At 45.1% G+C, this 10,749-nt stretch overlaps 1 protein-coding gene across 1 annotated transcript; it reads left to right on the forward strand.

Annotated features, from left to right (window-relative positions):
* The first annotated feature begins 302 nt into the window (after window positions 1-302).
* Window positions 303-7,302, forward strand: LOC307238086 (ETS-related transcription factor Elf-1-like). Its single transcript, XM_080010938.1, has 8 exons — window positions 303-626; window positions 721-844; window positions 3,356-3,466; window positions 3,875-4,027; window positions 4,129-4,218; window positions 4,466-4,661; window positions 4,886-5,055; window positions 5,158-7,302. The coding sequence occupies exons 1-8, from the start codon at window positions 564-566 to the stop codon at window positions 5,613-5,615; spliced, it is 1,365 nt and encodes a 454-aa protein (XP_079867064.1). The 5' UTR covers window positions 303-563; the 3' UTR covers window positions 5,616-7,302.
* The last annotated feature ends 3,447 nt before the right edge of the window (window positions 7,303-10,749 follow it).

Here is a 10,749-nt window from a genome sequence, read left to right on the forward strand (position 1 = left end):
ACTGTTGTGCGTTCACCGCCCCGGCCCGTCAGGTGTGCCGCCTGCCGTTCTCTTTGCGGTCCCACACTTTGCCGGGTCCCATGACAACCCTCCCACTCTGACTTGTTTCGTTTGACCTCTCTCTGTTCCTCTTTGCCAGGCTCAGACGACCGAGCGGGACCGCAGGACCGTTGCAAGTCACTCCACTTCCTCATCGAGAGCTGAGGCGGAGCGGGGGAGCGAGCGGACAAGCGGGGGGCTTCCTGTGACGCCGCGGCGTGTCTCTGGTGAATTACTATCTTCACTGCTGCCGTTGAGCGGGATCCTGCGTTTGGAGACCAAACTCATCGAATGCTGGGGGGGACTCCTTTTTCTTTTCTACTCTCTTTTTTTTTTTTCTTTTTTTTTTAATACACAGACGTTGGTAGATTTGGACCAATAGTGGATAACAGCTGGGCCTACGTCGGTGTGAAATCACCATTCATCCAGCCTCTCGGTGGAATCGCTCCCGCACTTGAGAACCTGTATAGTGGAGATGCTGTCGTCATAGAATTACTCTTCTTTTGTCGTCCGGAACTTCCACCATGCTGCAGCAGACCGAATTTATCTTTGATTTTGCCAGTGACCATTTCAACAACATTTCGCAAGTAAGAAAAATTGGACCTATGTATGTGTGTGTGTGTGTCTTTGTATGTGTGTGTGTATATGTGATGTTCATCGATGCATTCCCTTGTGTTTTAGCTGGAGGACCATCCAGTTTACCCTTCAGTGATCGCTGAGCAGGTCCCCAATAGACACCTGCTGTTATTCTCAGGTCTGGAGGGTGAGCAGTACCATGCTGAAGGCCACCACCAACTGTTGAAAGGTTGGCACAGACAGTAGTACAGTAGTTTGTCTTTTTTTATAATATATATATGTATATGGTTGATACAATTGGTGTCTGTAAGTTTTTGTTTTTTTTACTCTTAAATTCAGTGTGACTCATATTTGTTCCTAAAGGTGATTAAATCATCTTATATTTGAATTGATGAAGTCTTAATTTCAACATAGACATTTTGTGTAATTTATGCATATATGTATTTTGTTGTGAAATGTTGTAAAATACTTTGTCAACATTTCTGACATTATAGAACCCCAGTCTGCAACTGAACCTAATGCTTACCTGTCATGCTTCTCTGTAGAGGGGAAAGCTTGATCTTATATGCCTGAAGTTCTGTGGAAAAAAAAAAAGACTGGATTTTGGTTATTGTTTTCTAACTAATCATTACCTCAGCACTATACCTTATTATAATAATAATAATAATAATAATAATGAATAATAAATATAGCTGCAGGCAGCAATGCACAGGGTCCATGTTGGTCGCAGCAATTGCACCAATGTGTGTGGGGGCGTGGGGGGCTTTACCAAGATAACAGACCTGGGGACTACCAACACAAATTAGAGTTTTCCGAGTTCCTGTGGAATGCAGCATCGCTTCCTGCTGTCTCTCGTCTCGACCCTGATACTAACTTGGAGCGCTTTCTTAACTTTTGATACTGTGGGCAATGTAAACAAACAACTTTTTTTTTTAAACACACAACTTTTACACCGCCGACCTCAGCACAGATTGGCGTTGATCCTGCGCGGCGCAACCAATACACACCAATCATAAGCAAACACCTGCACATATAATCCAAATTGGCTGATGATGCCACAAAGCGCTCTGCTCCACTACTTATGGTCCCCTCTGCTCTGCTGCTTCAAAGTTCAAAGTGTTTTATTTGTCAAGTGTACAGTACAACACAAGGTCATTCGGTACAATGAAATTCTTGGGGCATGACAGGCAACAACTACGTAGTGGTTCCTGATAAAATAATAGGATAAAATAAAAAGGCAAATATGAGGAGGAAATACTTTTTTTTTTAATAAAATAAGAAATACTAAATAAAAAAATACTCATTAAAAAATATAACTTTTTTTTTTTTTTTACTAACTCCTTGTACAGATATGGTCTGATGTGGATCAAACATGGACAACAGCATGTGTGGACTGCCCCTAATACAATTCTTATTCATTTATGTCTGTGGGTTCCACGTTTTCTCAGCGGCACGCACTTTCAGCTGGGGAACAGCTAGAATAATAATAAAAATCCGAACAAAAAAAATAGTTTAATAATAGCCTTTATTATATTATTATATTTATTATAAAATAAATAAAAGGCAATCAAATAGTAATAATAAACAAGCAGACAAGCAAAAAGCATTGAATAGAAATAGGTAAATATTCATTCATTCATCATTTCACTTGAACGAAACAAATCCTCTGAAACTAATCCAAGCAATTCTCAAAATAATGAACAATCACTATAATCCTCACAAGAGTTGAATAATATAGTACTTTAGTACATTTATAATTACACGCAATATTTTACTGAGTAAGAGAGGTGATTTGAGCAAAAATCGGTCTTAAACGTTAAAATATGCCTTAAAGGGGTCTTTTAAAAGTATTACGTTGAACCGTCCCATACTCGCCTTGTGTATGCCTTCTGGCAGTATTTGACGGGGGGGGGGGGGGGGGGTTAATAGCGCCTTGGTGGCCCCTGTTGACGTCATAAGCGCTCTGAAGGTGACCATAATGACGTTTGACGTGAAACGAATGTTAAACGAACTGGCCCGTTCGCGCGTGCGCAGAGGGCGCCGCCACACACGGCCCAAAGAGGGAAACCAGGAAGTGAAAGAAAACATTCCTGGTGGAAAAGTAAAGCGGTTAACGGCGCTAGAATGTAGACGGAGCTGCAGAGACAGCGCTGCGGCCTGGCCCTCGCCCTCGCCCTCGAACGGGACGAAGAGTGAGTTTTATCGCTCTTGCGCCGTTTACGCCTTTCGGTTTGTGTGTTTGTTTGTTTATTGTTCAACGCCTTGTCGTCGCTCCGCGTGGAGGTGGGAGACGGGGTTTGAGGTTGAGCGGAATAAACGAGACGTTCCGACGGACACGCCGTTATTAGACGCCGGCTTACCGGGGAACGGTGGCGTCTGTCGGGGGGTGATTCTGACGTCGACCTTCGGGTGTATTTCAACTTGTTTCGGCGTGCGCGGTAACGTCGCGCAGCGTTGGGATTACTAAAAAAAAAAAAAAAAAAGCTAGCAGATGTTGCGCTATACACTGGAGTATCCATCCGATGTTTCCCCCTCCTTCAACTTGTTCTGTAACGGTGCGAACCCTGCGACCTCAGCCTACACCCGTTTTGTTTTTGTTTTTTGTGTGTGTGAAAATGGCTTTGTAACTTGGGTGAAATGTCAACAAACTCCGTAACCTTTCGGATGATTCCCGCTTGGTCACTCCCTTTAAACACACTGGGTTGCGCGGGGTTTCCCTCTGTTGTGTGTGGTGCTTTAGTGGAGGCGTGTGAGGGACTGGATGCGGAGGCCATGGAGACACTTGTTGCTTCGGACTCTTTTCTCGACATGGACTCCCCCGACACGCTGTCCCTGGACCAGCAGCACTACTGTAAGAACCTAACAACACCCGCTTTTCCAAAACACGCCGTTTATCATGCTCTAGATCGGTGAATGTCAGCCTTTCTCCATGTCAAGGGCATGTGATTTGGTCCAAAATTCCATACTAGTCTGCAATATGGTTACAGAGATAACTATGAAACAGTCATTATTGCGTGTTCTCCAATAGTGCTCACATTGTGTAAATAAAAACAAAATTAAATAGTTTAACTATTAATCACCCTCTGGAACCTCCTTGAATGACCCTTGGGCGTCCACAGACCCCACATTGAGAACCACTGCTCTCGACCCCACAGGATCCCACTTAGTAAACATACGGAAGCTGGTACTTCATATTGGAATGTGTATCCGTATTTTAAAGGTGACAATCTCAGTACTGTTGTTTGCACCTCCTCTGCAGCCCAGATGTTTCTGCCGTCGCTGGGGGACGTCATCACCGCTCCGATCACCCAGGTGACCTTGTCTGCTGAGGGGATCGTGGGAGCTGTTGACCAGCCCCAGTGGGACACGTTGCCAGAAGAGACTGTAGCTCAGCAACAAACCAAAAAAAAGGGTTAGTCGCTTTCCCCTTTGTCAATAATATCTTTGAGGGCTCTGTATGTTTGTTGTTGTTGTGATGCTTTGGCTGCTCTTTGAACTCAACCCCATTTGAAGGCGCTTCTCATTTAGGGAGGAGACCTCGGCATCAAAGAGCAGAGTCTCCTACACCGGACATCTCAGTGAAGAAGGGAAAGTACAACAAAGGTACGGTTGTGGCAACAAGCATTTCCATCTGGCTGCCCAAGTTGTGATTGAAGGTTTATGAATGTGTAGGTGTGTGTGTGTATCTGTGCCGAGACAGATGGATTCTTCATTTTACCAGAGGGTATTCATCCTGGTGCAGAAATAACTTGTTTACAGTAGAACCTGTGAATTCTTGGAACTTATTTCTGTCTTGTTGTGTCTTCGCCCGCCACCCCTGCACCTAATGTTTCCCTCCTTTGTGCTTCAGGTGGGAACACGCTGTACCTGTGGCAGTTCCTCATGGAGTTGCTGCAGGACCGGCAGGCCTGCCCCCGCTACATCAAATGGACCAATCCCAACGCAGGGATTTTCAAGCTGGTCAACTCTAAGGCAGTGGCCAGATTATGGGGGAAACACAAAAACAAGCCAGACATGAACTATGAGACCATGGGCAGGGCACTCAGGTACGTGTTCAGAAGCTGTAGATTCAAAAGCTGCAGATCATATCGAAAAACCGGTTAGAGGTTTTGTGCAATCAAAGTTAAGTCTTTGTGGTAATTATCCTGCCCCACCCTGTACTGATAAGACGAGGGCTCAGAAGGTTTGAGTGGAAGGCATTAATGTTGCTTGTGAAGTGTTGGTTTTTTTGGGTTTTTTTTTCAGTGTTGTTCCATTTTGCTCCACATAGGTACTACTACCAGAGAGGCATCTTAAACAAGGTGGAAGGCCAACGACTTGTCTACCAGTTCACCTCACTTCCCAAAAACATGATCTACATAACCGATGGAGACGGCAACAAAGACCAGAATGAAAATGATCCAGAGAGCGGCGGCGACGACGATGACGACGATGACGATGGTGAGGAGGCGGAGGAGGCGGAGGAGGCGGAGGAGGCGGAGGAGGCGGAGGAGGAGGAGGAGGAGGAGGAGGAGCACGATGATGATGGTATGAGTGACCCAGAGGGCAACACATCTTCCTCCAGCGACCATTCAGTGGACGATGCAGATTCTCACCAGAGAGCAGGGAAAACCGCGGCGAGATCAGTCCGCACTGCGTCGGGCCAGCGGTCCAGGCCCGCGCTCCGCCCAGTGTCCCAGAGAGGCGCCATTCTCCGGCCGGCAGGGGGTAGCCTGATCCAGCAGCAGCACCTGCCTATTGTGTCTGCCGAGATGCTACGGACCCTCCAGAACCTCCAAAAAGTTCAGTCTCTACAGCCGGCGGGCCACGCCTCCGTCTTCAAAACCGCCCAGCTGCTGGGGAGTCTGTGCGAGCGCCAGGCCGCCTCCGAAGTGGCCTCGGACGGTAAGGGAGCAGCGGTGAGGCCCCGTGCTGCCGCCGCCACAGAGGAAATGAGCAGCCACCGCTCATGCAATGCAATGACTCTGCAGCTGTCGCCGATCGCCGGCTCCGACCAGTAAAACAGTGAACCCAACAGAACCGGGACCAATCGCCGAGGAAAAGGAAGCTGCAACTTGTTGACGGGACAGCCTCTGCGTAGCAGGGCTGTTTTTCTTTTTTTCTTTGTTTTTATTTTTTGTTAACCAGAGTAGGCACACTGACCTAGGATCATTTCTGTCAATTAATATTTAAAAAGAAATGAGGCTGGGAACCATGCAGCACACTGCATAAAATGTCTTGTGTTTAGTTTCATATTTAAAGTCGGGTTTTTGGTTCTCACATAAAATAAGGATAAAGGGCCAATAATGTGAGAATATTTCTCCATGTTTTCAATGGAGCCTTTTTCAGATCATGAGTGAAATTGTGTAAGAATAAGGCATATTACCCCTCTGATACCTTGGTTATATATAATTCATTTACATTTGTAAATCAAGCTGGTTTGCACTGGAAACAAGTGCAGCGGCCTCAGCTCGCTGGTAAAGGTTCATATTGTGTTCTAGTAAAAAAAAAAAAGTTCACACCCACCACTCGCGCCTGGTACTTTTAAGATGGAGATTCTCCGCAGTGTTCTGCTAGATCAGCACTTGGATCAAAAGCAATACCTTCACATTGACAGGAACCAAAAGCTCCCACAGAATGCTAATTTTCCTCCCGACCCCAGGATAATTGCTGTAGAACTCGCTGGGTGTACGGGGCGGCCCTCAGCCGTTATTATCTCCGCCTTTCATCATTCTCGCTCGCTGTTGTCTGCCTTACTTAAAGACCAAAGACAGTAATGCACTGGAATCCTCCACCACTCAGCCGAGACTCAACTTGCCTCTTGGCTTGCACTTCAGCTCCAGTGTAATGGAGCTAAGATCTAGATCAGTGCACTGTTTTCTATTTTATTCTCCCACTTCCTGTCCTCTCTTGTCATTATTCAATCACATTTCTCTGCCTAAAAAAATGGCATTGCCTTAATGTTTACCTCTCCCGTTGATTACCCTCCCAAAGTGCCTACAGATCACCGACCATCATGTTCCGCCTGTCGTAGTAGTCCTTTGTCCTTATGAGAATGAGGGGAACACATTCCATGTACTGGTTGATATTGTGAGTCTTTTTTTATTATGTTCACAACGTACGTTTGTGAAAACAAGGGATCACTGTCATGTAGAAAGTAATTAAGCCATTTTGCTGTTATATTGCTGTCATGTAGAATTCACATCTAGAATTCCCTCTTATGCATATTTGGATTGACAATCATTTTTGAAAGAATAATATTAATTTGTCTCACTTAGCTACTGTGCCTATTATTGGACGAATGCGTTTTGAGCAATTAGTCTGTCCAAAAAAATGAAACCTGTGCAGTTATGAGTAATGCATTTTTGCTGGACCTGTAAAGCCTTGATATACATATATATATATATGTAGTGTATCTGTATTGTATATTATTCATGTTTCTGAACAATGCTTGATTCTTGTGCCTTGCTGCCATTTTCTCCCTCAGGTATGTAAACTTTGGTTTTGCTGCACAAATGTATACTTTACTTTAAACTCCATCAATTTATGCAAGGAGTTTTATGGTTGACCCTTTATACATATATATTAAAAAAAAAAGTATGTTTTTGCTTAAGGTGACCTTTGCTAAAAGATGCTTAGACCTTAACCTCGCACTGCAAGGAGCGCTATGCAAAACTGTTTCACTTTATTTTCAAATAAAAAAATCTCTTTTGAGTTTCTTTGCTTGGTTGTGTCCAAAGATCTCCCACATTTGTAAATGAAGAGGAAAAGCCTGTTTTTCTTGTTGCTTTATTTGTTCTACACAGTGTACTTAAATACCATTTTCAAGTACCTATAATTATGTATGTTCAGTTGCAGGGACTTTTGACCTTTACTCCAGTACATTTTAAGGCAAATATCTTTACTTCTACTCCTATGTTACTTTAGTTTAAAAAAAGAATACATGATTTTTATATATCAAAAATCAGGGACCCACTCGTTCTATGTCAATGTGGTAATTTTACCAGAATCATTTTGCATCAAAAGTATTTCTAGTTTTACTTAAGAAGTCTTCTTCTTTCTGCTATTCCCTAAGGGTCACCACAGGGGATCTACCTCCAATACCTTTTGTTCTGTGTAACTTCCTCCCTTACACCAATCGCCTGCATGTCCTCCCTCACCGCATCCATAAACCTTCTCTTTGGCCTTCCTCTTCCCCTCTTGCCTGGCAGCTCCATCCTCAGCATCCTTCTCCCAATGTTACTCTCATCTCTCCTACGCACGTGTCCAAACCAATCTCAATCTCGCCTCTCATTTTTTCACCAAACTCTCCAACCTGAGCTGTCCCTCTAATGTACTCATTCTTATTACTGTCCATCCTTGTCACTCCCAATGAGAAGCTCAACATCGTCAACTCTGCCACCTCCAGTTCAGCCACCTGCCTTTTTGTCAGTGCCACCGCCTCTAAACCGTACAACATGGCTGCTCTCACTACCGCCCTGTAGACCTTCCCCTTCACTCTTGCCGGAACCCTTCTGTCACAGTCTTACTCCTGCTGACTTTCATTCCTCTACTCTCTAATGCATGCCTCCACTTCTCCCGGCTCTCCTCAACCTGCTCCCTACTCTCGCTACAGATCACAATGTCATCATTGGCCACGGAGACTCCTGCCTGATTTCATCTGTTAACCTGTCTATCACCATTGCAAACAAGAAAGGGCTCAGAGCTGATCCTTGATGCAATCCCACCTCCACTTTGAATGCCTTCGTCACGCCTACTGCACAACCTTACTACTGTCTGACTGCCCTGATACACATCCTGTACCACTCATACGTACTTCTCTGCCACCCCCAACTTCCTCATGCAATATCACACTTCCTCTCTCGGCACCCTATCATACGCTTTCTCTAAATCCACAAAGACGCAGTGCAACTCCCTTTGGCCTTCCATGTACTTTTTCATCTGCATTCTTAAAGCAAACATGGCATCTGCAGTACTCTTTCGTGGCATGAAACCATACTGCTGCTCGCTGATCCCCAGCTCTCCTCTTAATCCAGCCTCCACTACCCTTTCCCACAGCTTCATGCTGTGGCTGATCAACCTTATTCCCCTGTAGTTACTACAGCTCTGTACGTCTCCCTTATTCTTGAAGATGGGTACCAGTACACTTGTTCTCCACTCCTCCGGCATCCTCTCCCTTTCCAGGATGGTGTTAAACAGTCTCGTTAGGAACGCCACTGCCATCTCACCTAAACATTTCCATGCTTCCCCATGTATGTCATCTGGGCCAACTGCCTTTCCACACTTCATCTTCTTTAATGCGGTTCTCACCTCATCCTTGCTAATTTGCTGCACTTCTTGATCCACTATCCCCACATCATCCACTCTTCTCTCCCTCTCATTTTCTTCATTCATCAACTCCTCAAAGCACTCCTTCCACCATCTCAACACTCTCCTCACTAGTCGGCACATTCCCATTATTATCCTTCATCACCCTAACCTGCTGTACATCCTTCCCAGCTTGGTCCCTTTGTCTTGCCAGTCGGTACAAGTCCCCTTCTCCTCCCTTACTCTCCAACCTCCCATACAACTCGTCGTACGCCTTTTCCTTTTCCTTTGCCACTTCTCTCTTCGCCCTGAGCCGCATCAGCTTGTACTCCTGTCTACTTTCTTCATCTCTCTGACCATCCCATTTCTTCCTCGCCAACCTCTTCTGCTCTATGCTCTCCTGTACTTCCTCAATCCACCACCAAGAGTCCTTGTCTTCCTTCCTCTTCCCGCATGATCCACCGAGTACCTTCTTGGCCGTCTCCCTCACCACTTCTGCAGTTGTTTCCCAGTCATCTGGTAACCGTTCATTTCCACCTATCGCCCGCCTTACCTCTAAAGGACTCTAAATTGCTTCCTCTTTCAACTTCCACCATTTTTTCTTTGGCTCTACTTTCACTCTCTTCCTCTTCTTGGCCACCAGAGTCATCCTACAGACCACACATCCAATGCTGCCTCGCAACACACTCCCCTACCACCACTTTGCAGTCACTAATCTCTTTCAGATTGCACCTCCTGCAAGTCCACCTGTGCGCACCTTCCTCCACTCTTGTATGTCACCCTGTGTTCCTCCCTCTTCTTGAAATACGTATGCACAACAGCCAATTGCATCCTTTTGGCGAAATACACTACCATCTGTCCTTCCACATTCCTCTCCTTGACACCATACCTACCTGTCACCTATGTCTTCTCCACCCACGAGACCATTTGCACATTTTCTCCAGAACATTTACACATTCCTGCACAAACTGTACAGCTTTATTTAAAAAAAAAAACAGCCTTAGTTTACATATGCTTATATATTTCACTCATATTTTACTTATTGTTTTAAATGTATGTTTCATGTATGCACCGGACACCAAGACAAATTCCTTGTTCGTGTAAACTTACTTGGCAATAAAGACTATTCTGATTCTGATTGTGATGTCTCTGATCCCTTCGCCAACATGCCCAATGAGATCTGCTCCGACGACCACTCTCTCTCCCTTGGGGACGCTCTCCACCACTTCATCCAACTCACCAAAGAATTCTTCTTTCTCTTCCATCTCACACGCAACTTGGGGAGCATGCGCACTGACCACATTCATTATCACCCCATCAAATTCCAGCTTCATGCTCATCACTCTGTCCGACACTCCCGCCACCTCCAAAACACTCTTGACAAATTCTTCCTTCAAGACTATCTCTACCCCATTGCTCCTTGCTTACTCCTTTTTACGTAAGAAGTAAAAACCCTAAATACTTCCATCACGGGTTACTGCTGTGATCACTGTGGTGTGTGAGGAATTTGAGCAAGTAATCATCAATAGATTATTCGAAGAGTGCGGTTTCGTTGAAATGTATACAATACGGTGAAAATAAATGTAGTGCAGGGCTTTTCAAATGCATTCTGTTGGGGGACAGATTTTCACCCTGTCACCCGGTCACCTGAGGCTTAGAGTGGAGACACCCTTAAAAACAAAGAAGAGGGACAGGAAAATCACCTTCAATATTTTTCCAATCTTTACCAGGCATTCCTGACATGAATGGAAACCACAGTTCATCGCTAACTAACCTTCGCGTGTTTGGTGGTCCACGTCTGTATTCAAGACGTGGACCACATTTGGGCCGCGGGCCGCCGTTTGGGTG

The sequence above is a fragment of the Zeus faber genome (assembly GCF_960531495.2).
Source record: "Zeus faber genome assembly, chromosome: 12".
In the NCBI taxonomy this organism is placed as follows: Eukaryota; Metazoa; Chordata; class Actinopteri; order Zeiformes; family Zeidae; genus Zeus; species Zeus faber.